This window comes from Artemia franciscana, chromosome 1, assembly GCF_032884065.1.
Source record: "Artemia franciscana chromosome 1, ASM3288406v1, whole genome shotgun sequence".
Lineage (NCBI taxonomy): Eukaryota > Metazoa > Arthropoda > Branchiopoda > Anostraca > Artemiidae > Artemia > Artemia franciscana.
In genome coordinates this window covers 37,572,580-37,593,078 of record NC_088863.1, presented here as the reverse complement: position 1 = coordinate 37,593,078, position 20,499 = coordinate 37,572,580, and the positions used below count along the sequence as shown (strand labels likewise).

At 35.4% G+C, this 20,499-nt stretch overlaps 2 protein-coding genes across 3 annotated transcripts in view; one reads left to right on the top strand and one right to left on the bottom strand.

The window, feature by feature from the left end:
- Window positions 1–20,499, top strand: part of LOC136029163 (uncharacterized) — a 902,097-nt gene that overhangs the window by 144,103 nt on the left and 737,495 nt on the right. The gene's annotated exons all lie outside the window — the stretch shown is intronic.
- The window catches only part of LOC136029155 (uncharacterized), a 112,267-nt gene that overhangs the window by 27,651 nt on the left and 64,117 nt on the right, over window positions 1–20,499 (bottom strand). The window contains exon 4 of the mRNA XM_065707253.1: window positions 14,753–15,040. Within this exon, the coding sequence (XP_065563325.1) occupies window positions 14,753–15,040 (288 nt within the window). The remainder of the gene's footprint in view (window positions 1–14,752; window positions 15,041–20,499) is intronic.

The following is a 20,499-nucleotide window of genomic DNA, read 5'->3' as shown; positions in this document are numbered from 1 at the left end:
TTCAAGCGTAAAACTACCATTGGTCATTATCAATAAATAAATGAAACTAAACACGAACAGAAATTACACTAGGTAACCAAAACAAACTTAAAACGAGCAGAAAAAATCACAAAAAGGCGTAGGGCTAACGCTCTCTGTGCCTTCTAAGAACCAGAAAGGAATTTACACTTTATTGAACACAGTTATTATTTCGTGCTAGGTGTTTTTATTTCTCATGGAATCAAAATGAGAAAAAAAAATTACAAAATGAGAAAAAAAAAGGAAAAAGAAAGAAAGAAAAGTCACCATAATAACCACGATTGCTAAAACAAACAAAAAAAATGTCCATTGATAGTGTAAGTATACTAATATTCGAGGAAGCTTTTAAAAATTAATTTTTCTTCGTCTTTAATTGACATAGTCTTTTTCCTTGGTTATGAAAAGAGTATTTTAACCTTCTTCGGTTTTCCAAGATTAGAATCCAGATTTTGACTTACTACTTGTGTGTAGACCAAGATTTTGCAATAAATTTTTAATAATAGTTGTTTTATAATGCTTCATATGGATTGGCAAAATGAGCTATATGAATGAATGAATGAATGAATGACTGTATTTAAAGCCATTTTTCAGGCCGTATACATGCATATACAACAACAAACAAACTAAACTATGTATCACTCGACTTTCGGATAATAAGACCTTTCCGGACAAAATTTCCCACTGCTACTATATGTATTTCCGACGTCGACTTCAAAGTTCCAAGAAGGGGCTCACGACCATCCACACAAAGAAAGCTCCCTCTTATCTCATTAGCTCACACCTCATTTCAAATAAGTTGGTTGACAATCTGTATAATGTTTAGGATTCTATGGGGCTGAAGCAATTCTAACCCTCAAAATGTTAGAGTCTAGAGCATAGACAGGTACTAATTAGCCAACTCAATCCACAAATCCTAAAAGTTTCAACTTAATCCCCATTATCTTTCAAGATATATCGCAAATACACTATTTTGACAGCCTTGAACGTACACAGTGTGTTTTGATTTAGTTCAAAACTGCATTCAACGTTCCATAGAAGTTTTACCTTAACACCCATAGCCTTAGCAACAGAACTAGCCGCAGTAGTAGTATTAGGAGTATTCAGAGTACTAGCGGTGTTATTAGTTGGAGTGGCAGTAGTAGAACTAGTAGTATTCACAAAATGCCTCTTGGTTAGCTCAGCATCCCCCTTAATTTGCCTTTATAGTGTCAATTTAATACTAAAGCTGCTCCTCAAACATTTTTGATACACCCTTTTAACAACATGCATGCAAACACTGTGTTTTGATTTAGTTAAACATCCTCTAAAAATTTCCTAAAAATTGTATCTTAATTCCCTTATACTTAGAAAAAGTAATAACAGCTGAAATGAAACTACTAGTATTAGCCGTATTAGTTGCATCACTAAAAGTAGTAACAGTAGCATTCAATATGCCCTAAAAGCTTCAACTGAATGCCCTAAGATGCTCCTGAGATTTTGCTGATATGTTTTAACTACAGGCTGGAGCCGTGTAGTGTGTTTTGAGCAAGCTCAACATTCCCTATAAGATTCACCCTTATAACTTTAGCACCAGTAGAAGTAGTAGCAGCAGTAATTGTAGTATTAAGTTGAAATTTTAGGGTGCGTTGAGGAGAATGTTAAACTATAGAAACGCACTATGTCCCTACTCCTACTACTTCTAGCAATGCTATTATTACAACTACTGCTATTACCAAGGCTAATGGTATTAAGTTGAAAATTTAAAAGAGAATAGAGGAAAATGTTGAAATAGCCTAAATAAAAACTCGCTTTTTTGCAAGCAGGTTTTCAAAAGATCGTATCAGCAATATCCCAGGATCGGCTTAGGGTATTCCATCAAAACTTACAGGAAATGTTAAGGAGGTATTCAACTAACCAAAAGGTACTAAATGTACACTAGCATTACTACTACAACTGCTATTACTACTAATACTGGTGCTACAACTACTAATCCTAAGGGTAAGGGTAAGAAGAAATTTTCACGGAATGTTGATGATATGTTAAACTAAATGGGGACTCAATATGGCTACATAAATTATCAAAAGGGCGTATCAGCAATAACCCAGGAATAGCTTAGAAAATTTCAGGAAAATTTCTTACATTGAAAATTTCAGGGCATGTTGAGAGTTATGTTGAACCAACTAAAAGGCAATACGTTTTACTAATACTTCTACTACTACTACTGCAAATGATGCTACTGCTACTAAGGCTAAGGATATTAGGGTGAAAACTGTAGGAAATATTGAGGGAGATGTTTGATCTGAGCCAAAACAAAGTATGCGTAAGCAGGCTAACAACAGTAGTATCCCCTCACTGCTTTTAAAAGGACTCATAGCCGCTACTCTTTTCTTCCTCAAGACGCACGTTTTATTAATTTTCATCAAGACACATGTGCTTGTTATATAACAGAGGATGTTTTCTAAGACATGCAGGTGGTTGTTATGTAATTGGGTTTGTTTACTTCAGGATTTCTTTCGAAGTTACGTAATAGGAGTTGTTAGAGTTCAGAGCCCCCGCCAAATCAGTATCTTTTCGTTTGTTAAATCATAGGGAGTGTTTTCTTCAAGACATTTTCAACATTGTTCTTTAAGATGTTTTTCAAGACCTTTCAAGATGTTTTTTAAGACAATTTTCTTGAAGACATTTTTCAAGATATTTCGAGACGTTTTTAAGACAGTTTTCTTCAAGACGTTTCTCTTCAAGATTTCTTTGGTTGTTGCGTAATAGGACTTGTTAGTCCGCTAGTCAAGCGGGGAAGCCTATGTAATAGGGAAAATTAACTTATGCTGAGGGTGACACAATCTTATGTGACTTGGTAGATTTATTGGGAAAGACTTGTTCCTTCAGGCCCTATGGGGAACCCCCTCTTGTAACTGAGAAGGACACAAAAATGAGATGTTATGTAATGACGCATATTTCTTAAAAACCTCACTTTAGTGTCAGGGTGAATCAGTTAACGAGAGTGAGGTTATAGCCAGAGTAGGGTTTTACCTAAGAAATAGCAAGATTCAAAACTTTCCAAGTTATCAATTTACACCAAATTTCTTTATTATTGTATTATATAAGAATTTTTAGGTTATGCTTTTAGTAAGTTTGTTTTCTATGTAAATTTTGCCTTAACCTTTCGATAAAGCTATGTTAAGCGATTAAAAAAATAACATATTTCTTAAAAACCACATTTTAGTGTCAGGAAAATTAACTTATGCTGAGTAGAGGGTGACACAGTCTTATGTAACTTGGTAGATTCATTGGGAAAGACTTGTTTCTTCAGGCCCTATGTGGAACTCCCTCTTGTAACTGAGAAGGACACAAAAATGAAATGTTATGTAATGACGCGTATTTCTTAAAAACCTCACTTTAGTGTCAGGGTGAATCAGTTAACGAGAGTGAGGTTATAGCTAGAATAGGGTTTTACCTAAGAAATAGCAAGATTCAAAACTTTCCAAGTTATCAATTTACACCAAATTTCTTTATTATTGTATTATATAAGAATTTTTAGGTAAGGCTTTCAATAAGTTTGTTTTCTACGTAAATTTTGCCTTAACCTTTCGATAAAGCTATGTTAAGCGATTTAAAAAATAACATATTTCTTAAAAACCACATTTTGGTGTCAGGGTGCAGCTTGAGTCAAGAAGGAGTGGTGATATAGCTAGAGTAGGGTTTTACCTACGAAATAACAAGATTCAAAACTTTCCAAGTTATCCATTTAAAATAAATTTCTTTATTATTAGATTCAATAAGAATTTTTAAATTATGCTTACGATTTTATTACAAATATATTTTTCGATCGTAACTATGACTACTTGGAAGTATGACTACTACTTGCGACTTCGACTGGGACTATGACTACTTGTAACTGTGACTCCTTGCAGCGGATACTGCGACTACGTATGACTGAGGCTGCTACTACTTGCATCTGCAGCTGCGACTTCTTGCAACTGCAGCTACTTGTAACTGCAAAAACTAGGAACTGCGTCAGCTTATGACTCTGACTACGATTAAGGCTACTAAGGATTTCAACTATGACTACTTGCGACTGCAACTACTTGCGACTCCGACAACTTGCAACCTTGACTACTTGCGATTATGCAAATACTGCAAATACGGCAATTCGTGATTGCAATTGCTACTACTTGCGTCTTTGACAAAGACTAGTTGTATTGCTACCCCTAATGCTATTGTGACTGTGAATGCAAATAATACTGCAAGTTAAACTACTAAAACCAGAACTGTCGAACTAAGTGAAAAGAATTTAACTGTATCTTGCTTGATAAAATGGCATAGTGCATCGAGGCGACAGAAGGGCTTATCTGTAATATCTCAAGAAGTAGCTAGGGTTATTAAGTTGAGAATTTCAGGCTATGTTGAGGGGGTTGATGGAAATATAAATTACGAGGTGCATTCGAGTTATCAAAAGCTCATATCTGGGCATATCTCTGTTGATATCAGGGGTGACTAAGGGCATTAAGTTGGGGCTTTCAAGGAATGCCAAGAGGGATTTTTAACAAAGTCAAAATACACTATGTGCATCTAGGTCCTGAAAAAGGGACAATATTTCAAGAAAAGCTAGGAAAGAGTGTCAACATGAAACATTCAGAGAATAAGAATAAGATAAGATAAAATTTATTCATCATCAAACACACATACAATCTTACATTTTACTATTCCCCGAAGACTCTCTGGCCTGAAAAAAGGATGTTGAATGTTGAGGGGAATATTGAAATCAAAGACACTATGTGCATCTCAGTTGTCAATGGGCATAGTTTCAATATTTCAGTAACAGCTATGATTATTCAGTTGGAAGTTTCAGGATCTGCTATTTGGGATGTTAAACTAAATCAAAAGACGCCGTATGCATCCCGGCTGTCAAAATGAAATGTCCTCAAAATCTCAGGAATGGTGAAGGGTATTAAGTTAAACTTTTCAGAATGTGTCGATGATGATTAAGGGTATTAATTTGAAAGTGTCGTAGCAGGTTGAGGGGATGATGACTTTTATAAAAAGATACTATATGCGCTCCAGTTGTCAAAAAAATTTATCTGCAGTAGCGTAACAGTTCCAAAGCTTGATTTCAAATTGAATTTATTTGAAATTTATTGAGTTTGAATACAGGATATACGGAACAAGGCCGTATTCAGAGGAAGGGGTTAGGGCGTTTGAACCCACGCACCCATAAATATAAATCGCAAACATGAATATGTAGGTCGCAGTCTATAAAACAATGTTTTATTCGTTTCTCTCTTAGCCAGAAAAGTATGACAATTAGTAGTATTCTAACTTGTGACAAATGATTAGGAAAAGTATACATCCATAGTAATCCTTTAGCGTCTAGTGATAAATGCAACGATTATTCCTTTTTGTAATAAATAGTTTTCCCTGAGACGGGTTCGAATGTTTCGTTTTTCGCAAGCAAAAACTCACACGAATAAGAACATCGTAATTATGCTTATTTCGGAAGGGAGACCTTATCAAAATATTAAGCAAATGTGTTTTAAATAGCTCGCATTTTTTAAAGATTTTAAGGTTTATCATGCCTAAAACTTTATTAAATAGTTCTAGAATACATAAGAATGAAAGTGACTCCTTCTTAAAAAAAAGAAAAAAATACATTCCCACACTTCTCAAACTACGTGATTGGCTGATGAGTTTAAAGTCACTTCATCACATTAAAAACACATAATATGCACAAGAGGGCTTTGAGGCCTATCCCCTTACTAGATACCGAGATTTGTACGATTCCCCCTTTCCGTCTATTGTTGAGATTTTTGCTTGCACTCCTGAAAAAATTACTTGATACATGCCAATCTGGAGATTATGTCTCTTAACCAAGCTTATGTGGCATGGAAATAAAGAAATTTTCCCCGAAGTTTTTATTTTTCATACGGGTGATACCAGCTGTGAGATGAAGACTATCTTCAAAGTTAGTCAATACTTTACAGATCCCTCAGTCTTATTAACCACAAAGCGGAAGCAACAAGTTGCTTAAAAGGCAGCTGGTTAAGGTTTTCGATACAAAACTACTACTACCCTTCCTTTAAATTCACTTGAACACCCAGCCACCTGTGGCCAACACAGCTCCTCGCACTCCTCCTCCTGCCCAATTTCTTCTAGGTTTCATTCCTTACCCCCTCTCATGAAGCTCCGTTTTCTTTAAATGCCTCCTTTTGACCTTTTCCCATCCCATTCAGGTAAAACATGTTTTTCGTTTGGCCCCCGGCAGATGGCTAAAAAGTATAATCTTTGACAGTCTGTCGTCCTTCATCACTAAAATGTGAGTCATCTTATTGTACTAATGACATGGATATAATTCTCCCTAGAAAGTGCGTAAAATGACAAAACTCTGTGTATGATGATTCGGAAGATACTACTCTAAAACCACCCTACATACCATGTAACAGATACAAATAAAATTTGTGCCTAAAGCCGCCTTTTCAAATTCCTCATAAGCAAATCCTAACGTTATTTTTGCATCAAACAAAAGTGATTTTTTATCTTTTGGTATTAAAACCGAGATCCTGTCCTTTAATTTTGTTTTAAGATATAGCCTCCTTCAGTCAAGTCGGTGTTTCAAGAAACAGAAGATGAAGCATGACGGATTGATATGTGATGGGTGTGGAAGAGGCCCTAAAGTGAAGTCATGATTCTATTTTCTTATTTTATGTTATGCATAAACAGAATTCTAAAAATGGATAATGAATTCATGGCCTATGGGAAATTCTGATCAAGACTAAATCAGACAAATGTTTTGAAGTTATACCCTTGGAAGTAAATCCATGCATACGTACTTGAAAAGACAACTGGACGTTTTGGACGCTGATTTTGTTGTGTTTCAAAAATGTTTGTGCTCAAAAACACAACTGCGTTTCAAAAAGAGCATTCCAGAGATAAATAGGACTCGAATATGTCAAAACACATCCTTTCTTCTGTACGGCAGAGCAAAAGAGAATTATTCTAAAGGATAGATTCTAAACACCTCAGCATAAATTTTTCAGGGGGCAAGGTGGAGGTAAATAATAGTACTCTTTCTCCACTTCTGTTTGCGCTATTTATTAGCTTGTATAAAGTCCTATTAAATTTTTAATGCAATCAATTGCCGCTTTTCTACTTTTATGGTAAGTGTTTCAATTTCAAAAAGTTCGTGGATAACGAACTGTAAGAAAGCAGGGACATGTGCAAATAAAAATATATACTTAAAAAGAAACAACTTTTCACAGTAGTTTCAAATACATAAAATTCATGGAGGAGGATACCATTGATAAAAATTACATAATCAAACTCAGCATATGAGGAAACCAGAGGTTACAAGCAGCTACAAAAATAAGAAATTTGTATTTTTTTTTCAATGAGGTTTGTCAGTATTTTTTGTATTATTACCTACAACTTTATAAGTATTTGACACATTCTCAAAATGTATTGCCTGTTTCTCTTTAATACTTTCCTTGTGACTAATTAAAGCCTTCCTCCTATTCTTAGCACGGACAAGTCCAGACTGACTAATTCCTCTCAATTTCTTAACATGCCGATACAATAGCTTATACTGTGCCGTTGAATCGCATGTTCAGATACACTGCAATTTTACCGATGGCCTCCATTTCACGCCACCTCAATTCATGCTTTAGTACCTTCTCTACCTCCCATACCTTCCTCTTATTCTCGTTTGATCCATCACTCAAGAACATCTATCGCAAACTCTTTCTCTTTTCTAAAAAAATTAGTGTTTTTGACAACATTCCTAGCTGCGTTCCCTAAAGCAATTCCGTCCATCTTCTGCGTGGTCAGACTGTAAACCCTCCAGCATCATATCCAGCTGTTCCAGGAAAATTACTCTCAAAATCTCATCCTGGAGTCGGTCACCCTTATAAATTCCCGGAAGGTAGTTACCCCTCCTAAGTTTCAGCTTTAGATTATTTCCACACACTACTTAATGGTAATCTTTACATTTAGTAGAAACACTAGGATTTCTATATACCCTAATGCCATGTATCGATCCTTCCAGTACTGGATATACAATAACATGATCAATACAGTTGGTCATCTCACCGTCATTTGGGTTGCCGAGCCCTGTATTTGATACAACTACATTTTTATAGTCATACATCCAATATATAGCCGTCTATAGCCAATGCTATTTTCCTTCCCTACACCAGATTTTTGTAGGCTAGGATACCATGTATCCCTGTTTCTACCAACTCGGGTATTACAATCCCAATAACATACAATATTTCTACTGAGGACAATGCCGCACGGTTTGAACTGCCCTTCCTCCCCGAAATTTCTATCTGACTCATAGAAAAGTAACAAAAATGCATATAAACAAATTTTGATGTGCTTTTAGAACTGTTTTTCTGCATCCCTCCTTCCGAACAAAATCCTGGATGAATCCTAGACTGGGAATCCTGTCTATTTCTTCCTTAAAATGCATGTAAAATCTATCTGAATCAATACGACATATATGACTATGACTGGACTCGTGGACTTTTGATCATAAAAATGGATGGATAAGTATCAGTCCCTGGGAGACAACTTATTCCCAACTTCTTGACCCTAATTCAATAGTAGATTTTCCAATTTCTAGGTCTTAATTGAATATCTCACCCTTTCTGACAGATGTAATACATTCAAATTTTACACTCTCTTAGCATTAGCTCATCAGGTATTCCATTATTTCCTCCTATTTTGCCATTTCTATGTCCTAGATAGGAACTCTAATGTTATGCAACCTAGAAATTTGTGCGTCCATTAATCCTTTCTAAATTTGTATTTTTATCCACAATTTAAACATGCTGCATAGCTGCAAGAATCAATCACTTTTAATATTTTACGTGTTTGATATTTGTGGAATTTTATTTGTTACCAATTGTTTCCAGTTGATGCAAAATACTATTTCTATGCTCAGCAGTGTTCCATAATAGTTTTCGTTTAAGTTCGGCTCTACTTCAAGGAATATGAGTTGTAAAACATCGAAGTTTAAAATTATTTTCAGATTTAAGGAAATTGTGACCTTTCAACGTATATATTTTGATATATGTTTTGAAATATCAAAACTCTCTGAGATGTCCAACTAAGCTGAAAACATGAGTAATACAGACACTCGTATTAGAGACCTTCAAAATGAATCATATGAGGAAATATTTGGTCAGTAAATTTAGAAGAGATCTATAGGCCTCAACATGATGAGTCAAATGAACCTACTAGTATAGAGAATATAGAAAAAATTGTTATGAATTTTCTAATTGAGATGAATCAGGAAACTTTTAGTCAAGTAAAAGAACCTCTAACCAAGAAAATAATGATCTACGCAGAAGATTTAACAAGAAAATATAGTGTTATAAATCAAACTGGAAGAGGAGAGACCCAACTATACTCTCAACTAGCTGACAAAAAAAGAAGACATTAGAGTAAGAAGACATTTTTGAATAATGACATAATTAAAAAGACCCTAAATCCAATGAAATCGGATTAAACGTTTAGGATAAAAGCTCCTAGCAAAGGAAATAACTATCAAACTACATAAATTCAAAGTATTAAAATTATTCACACACACGATAAGAAGATTCATGGAGGAAGGAGGATGCCCCACTTTCTCAGAATTTAAGCATATCTAGATATACATATGAAGGTTCATACAGCAAACATGATACCCATGAGGCATAGGCAGCGCAATATCGCTACCTAAGTAAAGAGCGATGTATGCACAATGTATTTTTTTTCAGACAAGGACTCTTCGTACAGAAGGAGTTGTCGTAGAAACTTCGAAAGGGGCTCATTCGATTGGATATTGAAAGTTCTAGTGCCACTTTTAATAGTCAAAGTGACCGTCCCGTGCTCATCATTTCCCCAAACATATCCAATCAAAATTTTGATATAGCCATTTTGTTCAGCGTACTTCAAAGATCAAGTAATTATGTCTTTGAGCCCCATCCAAGCGGAAAAGGCCTTCCGGGTTGAAACAGCCCCTCAGGACCTGGGGATATGGTGTTGTAAGTTATTTCCCGGGAGCATTTAAGGATTTTACGGGTGATCTTATGAACTTTAGAGGAGGCTCGTTTAATCGGAAATTATTAGTTCTAGTTCCCTTTTAAGAGTCAAAAGTGATGGAGGGCAACTAGCCCCCCCCCCCCCCTACGTGATCGTTTCTCCAAACGCACATGATTGAAATTGTGAGATAGCCATTTTGTTGAAAATACGCCAAGAACATATAACAATGCCTCCAGCGTTATAACAACCCACCAGAGCCCCCGGGGCAAGGGTTCTAAGTTATGCCCGGGGGCATAATTTACGCTTACAACTTCGGATGGGGCTCACTTGATTGAAAATTGGAAGATATAGTGTCCTTTTTAAGAGTCAAAAGTGAATTGAGGGCAACGAGACCCCCCCCCCAGGCCCATCATTTCCAAAAACAAATTTTCAATCAAAATATTTAGATAACTGTTTTCTTCACCATTGCTGAAAGGTACAGTAATTATGCCTTTAGGTATATCAAACCTCCCCCCCCAGGGGCCCTCAGGGCAAGGGCTGTAGGTTAAGCAATTCGTTCATTGTTTACAAGTAGTAGCCTATATATTATTGAGAAAGGTTTGCATGTTTGGCTTCTACTTAAGGGCATTTAGGTGAGCCTTTCAGAGAATTATGAGGGGAATATTAAACTAAATAAAAACACGTTATGTGCACACCAAAGGGCGTAACTCAGGAATGACCGAGTATATTATTTGGAACTTTCAGGAAATGAGAAGAGTGGTGATTAATTAACCAAAAAATTAGTGTTTGCACGCGACTTCTAATAAACTACCACCACCACCACTACTTCTTCTACTACGACACTACAACATTTAAAATATTAAGGGGAATTTTGAACAAAATCAAAAGATGCAATGTGCATTCAGATTGTCAAAAGAGTGCATCTCAAGAATGGATTTGGATATTAAATTGGAACCTTCATAGAATGCCTAAAGGGGAAAAACAATTGACCAAAAGGCAATATGTACACGCTACTAGTTATACTACTGTTTTTACTACTACTACTACTACTTCTTTAACAGCTACTTGTAATAACATTCAACTCAAGTTTCTTTCTGAATAAGCATTTCTATTATAATTCCGGTAACTCTTGTAACTTCTGACCTGCATCTGCAACTAAAAACTACATCATCAGTAAAAAGGAAGATGTTGATCCAGTGACAACATTGGGGCCCGCTTCTTCTCTTCTATGGTGGTTTCATTTTGCCATTCCATTAACAGAAGCAATCATTTAATGTTAGAATGAAAATGGTCTATGATTAGTAAACTAAAACAACCCATCAACCAACAACGAGTTTACATTTTATAGACATCGTGTGCATCAGTGTCAAACAGTTTGTGGTAACAAACTGTAAGTAAGGAGCGACCCGGCTCAATAGTAACTGAAGCTCTTGAAAACCAAGTTTTGATACCAATATAGATATATCAAAAGAATTGGCTTATTATGCTGTTTAAATGTATGAGTTTCATTAAGTTTAGTCTTACCAATTAAAGGTTACGAGCCCGAGAAAATTTGTCCGATTTTCGAAAAAAAGGGAGAAACACCCCCTAAAAGTATTAAGATCTTAATGAAAATCAGACCATCAGATTCAGCGTATCAGAAAACCCTAAGGTAGTGGTTTCAAGCTCCTCTCTGCAAAAAGGTGGAATTTTGTATTCTTCGCCAGACGAAAGATCACGGATGCGTGTTTTTTTCCCCCAGGGATCGTCGTATCGACCAAATGGTCCTAGAATATCGTGAGAGGGTTCATTCGAACGGATATTAAAAGTTTTAGTGCCATTTTAAGTGACCTAAAAGACTGGAGGGCATCCTGACCTCCAATCTGGTCCCCCGCCCCTTTTCCCCCAAATTTGTAAAATCAAAATTTTGAGACAGCCATTTTGCTCATCATAGTTGACAGGCCTAATAAATATGCATTTAGATATAACATGATCCTCCACCCCAGAGCCCCAGGGGAAAGGTCTTTAAGTCGTGAAATTTACTTGTCAGGGGGAAGTATACACTGGGAGAATTTGTCAGAAGTTCTATACAAAATTCTTATTAAATGTCTTGCTTTCTCTTTTCTGTCTCAACTATAGCATGGAATTGTTAAGGGTAATTGTGCGGGGTAAATTTTCACCGGGATTGAATTGTCTAGAGGATACTTCCGTAGGAAAGGGGATGTCTCCGTGGAGGTGGGGCCACATTTCCTGACATTACTTATAAACGATCAGAAATTAAATAAAAAAGTATATTCAACTGAAAGTAAGGAGCAACATTAAAACGAACAGAAATTATTACGTATATGGAGTGAATTGTCCCCTCCTCACACCTCGCTAATTACGCTAAAGTATGAATTGTGTCCCAATTCTTTAAGAACAACTCCTGATACACAAGAGTCGTTTAATTAGAAAAATAGGAAGCTGTTTTAAAAGCACTAAAAATAACTTTAGCACAAAGAGCGAGGTGTTGAGGAGGGGGCAATGCCCTTCATACACATAATAATTTCTGTTCGTTTTAAGTTTTAATATTGCTCCTTACTTTCAGTTGAAAAGACTCGTTTTTTTTTTAATTTAATCATATACCACAGCAAATGCGAAACCCAATGTAAAATTGAAACAGCTAAGATCTTACAGTTGGTCAGGAAAGCCATCGGTTGTCAATAAGAATGAAGATACAATTACTTTTACGCTGCATAATTCGACAGACAGTGAAGCTGATAGCTCTGGTAGTAAAAACGTTTGCTAAACAACGTTTTACTTTATCTCAATTTCGCTATATTTTTTTCATCATACGTGGGTTACTGAAGGGATATCTCTACTAAGTAATCTGAAATGCAAAAAGAGCTCCAATTGATTCAGATAGCCGCAAACTTTTTCTTCTTTTTTTTTTTTCCTTTTTAGGAATAATCACTTAGAGCTGACCTTCAGTACCGATTCTTTGCTTTGATGGCAATTCCATGAAGATGAGGCAATCAGAAATAACATTCACAGTGGTCACATAAATTAAGCGATTTTGACTGGTTAACAATAAAACAGGGCTCCAAGTTAATACAACTTAAGTGAACTTTTTTTTTCATGTTGTTACAGGAGTTATGACACTGAAAAGGCACAAAATAAAAACAACTAAAAGCTTTTTTTATTATAGCGACATTATTTGATAATATTGATTAGAGGGAATAGACCAAAATAATTTTTAGACATTGGTCCAATTTTTATTTCGTGAATAAAATCTTTCAAACAGTGTGCTGAAAGGTGGAAAAGTATGTGTATTCAGCATAGGTGGAAGGAAGGAATGACAAAATCGAATTATATGCGGTGTAGTTATAAACAAACTATAAGAAATTTTGACAAATCCTAGCATTTGGGGGGCCAGGAACTGGGAATTCCCCGTTGTTTACACTTGTATTTTCTAGATTTTTGAAAAATAAGGCTACAAACATTTCTCTCTGGCTGCCGCCTAAATAAATTCTCTTCTTAAGTAATTGCATTATCCTTCGTCCCAAAAACAAAATAGAAGAAGAGAGAGTCCGATTTTAAAAATAAAAAAAATATTTGGATTGTTGATTGGTGTCCTCTTAACCCACAATGGAAAAAAGGAAATTAACCATAGTTTTAGCTCCTTATTATTTATAGGCCCGTACCGTCATACCCTCAATGTCTTTTTTACTTTAGCAGACCATGGGTTCAGGAACTTACAGATTTAAGTTTCAAACCTATCAAAAGCAATATGTTTAAGGGTCTTTTTCCGGACCCCCTAACACCCTCGCTTCTCCTCAACAAAAATTTGAGACTCCCTTAGCCCAAGAGCAGATCCATGAAATTTTCAACCTAATCAGACAGTCAAGAGAAAATGTGCCCAACTGTTTTTTTTGTTTTTTTTTTTCACTAAAGAAAGTATGTGTAAATAATGACCGATTTATATGATTTAGGACCCTTGAGCTTGGGGACACATGTATCTCATCACCCCAAAAGGCATGTCTATTGAATTTCTTGACTTTTTATTTTGGCTAAATGGCAATCTAAAATTTTTTGTCCAACGCTATGGGGGAATAAGGGTGACCAATTCTGATCGAAGGAACTTCTTATCCAGTTTCTCTAACCCTCCCCTCCCCCTTATGGAGGGGTAAAGAATGACACATTGAATTTTACTATGTCTTTGGTAGCGTTTAGACTCTGAGATTTCAAGGCTGAGAGCAAGAGTAGTGTAATAAAAAGTTTGCAGTGGCAAAGTTTATACTTGCTTTAAGCAATATAATGGGGTACTTTAAATGTTATAAGCAGAAGTCAGAAAAAAATGACCTGGTATTAAAACTAAGCTTATTGCATTCTAAAATGCTCTAAAAAATAGTATTCAAGCTACAGCACGAATAACCGGAGTAGAAGGGGAAGAGGGGAGGGGGCAGCCATAGCATATAGAATAATTTTTGATTTGTTTTAAGTTTTTAACGTTGCTCTTTACTTCTACATGAAAAATTTGTTTTACCAAGTTTTAATGTAAGTTCTATTAAATGCAATTCAACAAGTGGCGTTAAAAAACAAATAATCAAATTTGAAAAAAGGATCGAATGTGCAATCTTTGGTTTCATAAATCCCTGCTCTCATCATTTTGAGCCTCCAGGACTAAGCCCCCATACGAAAACTCAAGATTGTTCCTTAGATTCCACAATATTTATTTTCAGTAGACTGTAAATGGCTCCGATCGAGAGATATTACGAACCTGTCCAAAGTGCTGCAGATATAGGTGGCGAAAGAGATCTCCATCGTCCTGTCTCCACTCTTGCATCAGGACTTCGATTTCGTAAAGGCATATCAGGAATTTGGCCTAAATCATCAGCACGAGAGAGGGAGGCTGACCGTCTTGGGGCAACTCTAACATGTTTCCTTTCCTTTTTAATTTCCTTCTCAGCGTCACTAATGCTGGATGATTCGGTCTCAATTCCAAGGTTTCTTTGATTATCCGATGTGCAACGAATATCAAGCGAACTGTCTGACTTAATTTTAGAACCTAGAAAATTAGAAAGCACAACTTAGTTTCTTATTCGCTCTGGAGTTTTTGTGACTGTGGAAACAATAAGCCATTTTGTGTATATTTTTTCAACCGGTCACTGAGTCTTGAAAAGATGGTTCCAGGGGACTGGAATGGTATTTCTCATCAATGGTGACTTTAGCAATGTAGTTAAGAGGACAAGAGTTCTAGATACTAAAAATGGTAGATATGTATCGGGTAAAATATATTTTGAAAAAAAAAAAAAACATGGGCATACTACACCTTATCGGCAGAAAGGTAGGCATATCCTGATTCAGTGCAATTAAAAATTAAGTCCCGAATCGGGGCGAAAACAAGTTCTGACCCTACACACAAACAAGACAAGTCTAATCTGGGGACTAAGTCAGTGCAAAAATGAGCTAAGTCGAGATCGGTGCTCAAATGTCGTGATTCGGAAGATTGGTGTGGTAAACCATTTCCATTGCTTAGAAAATTTATCGTTGGTTCTTTTGAAAGCTCTAATTATTTTTTGTTTGTTTTTTCCTTATTGATATTACGACAGGCAGAACAAACTCGCTTGTTTCTGACCAATAGCTTATTTTTATAATGAATTACATGGGTAATCAGTTAGCAAATTATTTACCAGTATACTTAAATTGACGCATTTTTTGTGTAAAACAATAGAGAAAACAATGAAGACTGGCCACTGATACCTACATACCAGAGCTTATAGCCACAGACACTGGCAGGGGACTCCAAAAAGTAAGAATTTTTATGATGTTTTAAGAGTTTAAAAGGCTATCAACCCCTCCTACAAAAATACCCCTCCCCCCTGCTCAAGACAAACTCTCTTTACCTGTCTTTACGCAAGAGACAAAAACTGTTCATGGACACTTGACAAACATACAAAAAGAAAACATGCGTCGCCATCAAAGAGTCAAACATTAAAAATTTACGAGTTAATTGAAGCCGTAGAAATTGAACTTTCAAACAGTTCGTGGTAACGAACTGTAGTAAGGAGCGACCCCGCTCAATAGTAAACGAAACTCTAAAAAACGGAATTTCAGTGCTAAAACATATATCAAAAGAATCGAATTTTTATGCTGATTTTAAATATATAAGTTTCATCAAATTTAGTCTTTGTTATCAAAAGTTACGAGCCTGAGAAAATGTGCCTTATTTTGGAAAATAGGGGGTAACACCCCCTAAAAGTCATAGGATCTTAACGAAAATCACACCATCGCATTCAGAGTATCAGAGAACCCTATAGAAAAAATTTCAAGGTCCAATCTACAAAAATGTGGAATTTCGTATTTCTTGCCAGAAGACAAATCACGGGCGCGCGTTTTTTTGTTTTTTTTTTTCAGGGGTCATCGTATCGACCAAGTGGTCCTAGAGTGCTGCAAGAGGGCTCATTCCTACGGAAATGAAAAGTTCTAGTGCCCTTTTTAAGTGACTAAAAAAATTGGAGGGCACCTAGGCCCCCTCCCACGCTCATTTTTTCCCAAAGTCAAAGGATCAAAATTTTGAGATAACCATTTTGTTCCGCATAGTCAAAAACCATAATAACTATGTCTTTGGGGATGACTTACCCCACACAGTCTCTGGGGGAGGGGCTGCAAGTTACAAAATATGACCAATGTTTACATACAGTAATGGTTACTGGGAAGTGTACCGACGTTATCAGGGGGATTTTTTCGGTTTGGGTGTGGGGTTCAGGGGAGGGGGCTATATGGGAGGATCTTTAATTGGAGGAATATCTCATGGGGGAAGAGAAATTCAATGAAAAGGGCGCAGGATTTTCTGGCATTACTATTAAAAAAACAAAACAATGAAAATATAAACATGAAAAAGTTTTTTCAATTGAAAGTAAGGAGAGGCATTAAAACTTAAAACGAACAGAGATTATTACGCATATGAGGAGTTCTAAAAATACTTTAGGATAAAGAGCGAGGTATTTAGGAGGAGATAAATACTTCGCTCTTTATGCTAAAAATTTTTTAAGTAATTTCAGCTATTTATTCTACGGCCTTTCTGATTCAGGGCGTGTGAAGAGCGAGGTATTAACGAGGGACCAACCCCCTCATATATATAAAATCAAAAGTATAAGAATATAAAAGTTTGTTACGTAAGTTAATTCTTACGTTAGGTATATTTTTTACTAATAAAAACGTTCGTTAAAAATTTAAAGATCTAGTTGCCTTTTTAAGTAACCGAAAAATTGGAGGGCAACTAGGCCTCCTTCCCCACCCCTTATTTCTCAAAATCGTCTGATCAAAACGAAGAGAAAGCCATTTAGCCAAAAAAAGAATTAAGATGCAAATTTCATTTTTATAATTTATGTACGGAGAGCCAAAATCAGACATGCATTAATTCAAAAACTTTCAGAAATTAAATAAAAAAAACAAGTTTTTTGAAATGAAAGTAAGGAGCGACATTAAAACTTAAAACAAACAGAAATTACTCCGTATATGAAAGGGGCTTTTCCTCCTCGACACCCCGCTCCTTGCGCTAAAGTTTGATTCTTTCTCGCAACTCTACTTTGTAAAACAATAAAACTTTAGCGTCAAGAGCGGGGTGTCGAGGAGGAAAAGCCCCTTTCATATACGGAGTAATTTCTGTTCGTTACATACTTGAGCGAGAAATTTGTACAAAAAGTTTCAAATTTGTCTTGAGTCCCCTACTAATTATAAGCCAGAATTTAAATAAGACAGTCTTCTTATCCAATTCTCTCTTTATATCAGTCCTCGTACCCTAAGATTTAGAATCTTTCTTATGAAATTGGAAGGCTAAGAATATTAAATGTTCTCTACATTCTTTTACCATGAACTATGTAATACGATTCACTGAAAAAATGACCAGTCAAGGAATTGTAGGATTGTCGTCTAGTGAATAACAACATAAAATAGACTTAAGTAGGATCATTTTTTCCTATATCAGACAAGAAGAAAGAAAACCCCTTTGAGTAGTATCTATTTACTATACGAAAAGGGAACTAATATTATAGACGGTAACTAAATTGATATTTTGAAAAAGAAATAATGTTGGCTGAAAACCTTATTTTGCTATTAACTTCGAATAAAAAAAAAGTATTGTGGAAAATTAACTTTTTATCATGTGATATATGTATCGATCAAAAAGAAAAGTTAAATTTAAAAATTATTTAAGATGATAAATTTAAATTTAAAGAAAAATTATTTAAGACGTATTTAATAAATCTAAACGTCATTTCACTCCATTGATTAGATTGATTCAGCGCGTAGAATTCTCTATTTCTCGGTCTTTTTGTCTTTGGTCGACTAGTCATCTTAGATTCCACTTTATGTTTGAACTTTTTTTTTTTTAAGAATTTATGTTTGAACTTTTTTTTTAACAAACATAAATTAAAACGAATAATTACATAAAACATAAAGGAACATATGCTGCTTTGTATTAATAGTCGAGTCCTAGGGCGAAGAGAAATTAAAATGAATAATCAACATAGACTTAAAACCAACAAATGTTACCACAAATGAAAGTAAGACTACCGTCCCCAACACCCTTTAAAAACCGGAGAGTTCTTTGCAATTTTCTGAAACCGATTTGTATTTTGAGCAGTAGCTTTTATTGGTCCTAACATCATCAACAACACAAAATTAAAATAAAATCAAATTCTAATGAAGATTTAATAACAAAAGCTACAATAAACAAAAGGAGGTGTTCCCCCCTCCATACCTTCTAAAAAAACTTGCCCTTTACTGAAAACCATAATTATTTTGAACAGTGCAGTTTTTGTTTGCAAAACGTTAAAAAAAAGCGCTTTTTCTTTTTTTTTTTTACAATTACATTTGCGAGAGAAACAGCTCAAAGTCTATGTTATCGTCAGTAAAGTGGATATGACACTCTCGCTTTTGGTGGGTTTAAGGGGGTACTCGCCCATCTTTTACTTGCGGTAATATCTCTTCGTTCCAAATTTAAATTGATTATTCACTTAAATATATGATCGTTTTAGGATATGCTACTCAGTCATAATCATTTCGGTTTTTCTAAAATTCTAATTTTTCGACGATTATAGTCCTCCTCATTTCTTTTTACTATTCCCTCCACTCTACTATTCTTCTAAATACTTTTTATTAAACATTTTTCCAATTAAATTCAGTTTATTTTATAACTGACATATTTCAGTAAATAATTAATTATAGAAATATTTGCAATTTTTTCTGTTCTCTAATTAACAGCCAAAACTTTAGGTTGTAGTTGAAATTTAGGACAAGATTTGAACATTCAGTGAAAATGATCAATTAGTCATAGGCTTATGAAGTAATTTTGAGTGGTATTTTACTCTTAAACTTTGGGCGCATGGTGAGGGTAATTGTTGTTTACATGGACTAAAAATTTACTTAATTTTGGGTCCTCTTTAGAGCTGAAGTAATCTTGTAGACACCTTTGAATATATATTCAAATTAAATAAAATTCAAATTAAAAATTGTTTGTTAGTTTAATTAAATTCAATTCAAGGTTATCAGAGACAACACTATAGCGTTGCGTATAGTAAAGAGTCATGAGGCTTCAATGTTTTATTGTTCATTTATATTTTATCCCAAAGTAACTTCATATGGAAGGAGTGGCTGCATAATTTTCGGAGGAGGCTTATTCGATTGATAATTGGAAGTTCTAGTGGCCTTCTTAAGATTCAAAAGTGACCTGAGAGTAACAAGCTTCCCCCGGCGCCCTCTAATAGCAGTTTTATTCAAAGTAGCCAAAAGTCGTATAACTATGTTTTAGGGTTGACAAAACCCCCCCACCACCCGGGGCAAGAGTTGTAAGTTATGCAAGTGGCATATTGTTAAAAGGTTTTCATTGAAGGGGTGGTCGCAAAAATTTTGGAGGAGGCTCATTCGATTTGAAACCAAAAGTTATAGTTCCTTAAGAGCCAAAAATGATCGTAGGGCAACAAGCCCGGTCAAGATTTTGAGATAGCCATTTTGCTCAAAATAGTCCAAAAGTTCAATAGCTATGCTTCTTATAATACCTTGGTGCTCTTCTCTTATTAACAGTCGAAGAAAAATTCCTTTTTGAATTCAATTATATCTTTGTAAACAGAGAATATCGATAGTAAGTTTCTTGCCATTTACAAGTGCCTACATTTTATCTCCTAGCCTAGGTTGCAGGTTTACGAAAGTTACGACGATCTTTTGCTTAGGAGAATTACTTCTCTTATTTAATTATCCAGATATCTCCTCCTTTGAGAGAAGACATCTTGATACGTGGCTTTAAAGATTAAGCTGATTTTTGAGCATAGATAAAATTACCGGTTTAGCTATACCTGAGGGAACTCCCCCCCTTCTTCAACTATACTCTAATACTACTTTTAAGCAGCTATTACATAATGCGCTTCCCCAGAAGCTAGTTCTGGAAGATGTTAAGATGTCAGTCGTTAATGGCGCTGTTAAAAGCCGAAGTTCAACTCACTGCTCGAACTCGTGGACGGACTATGC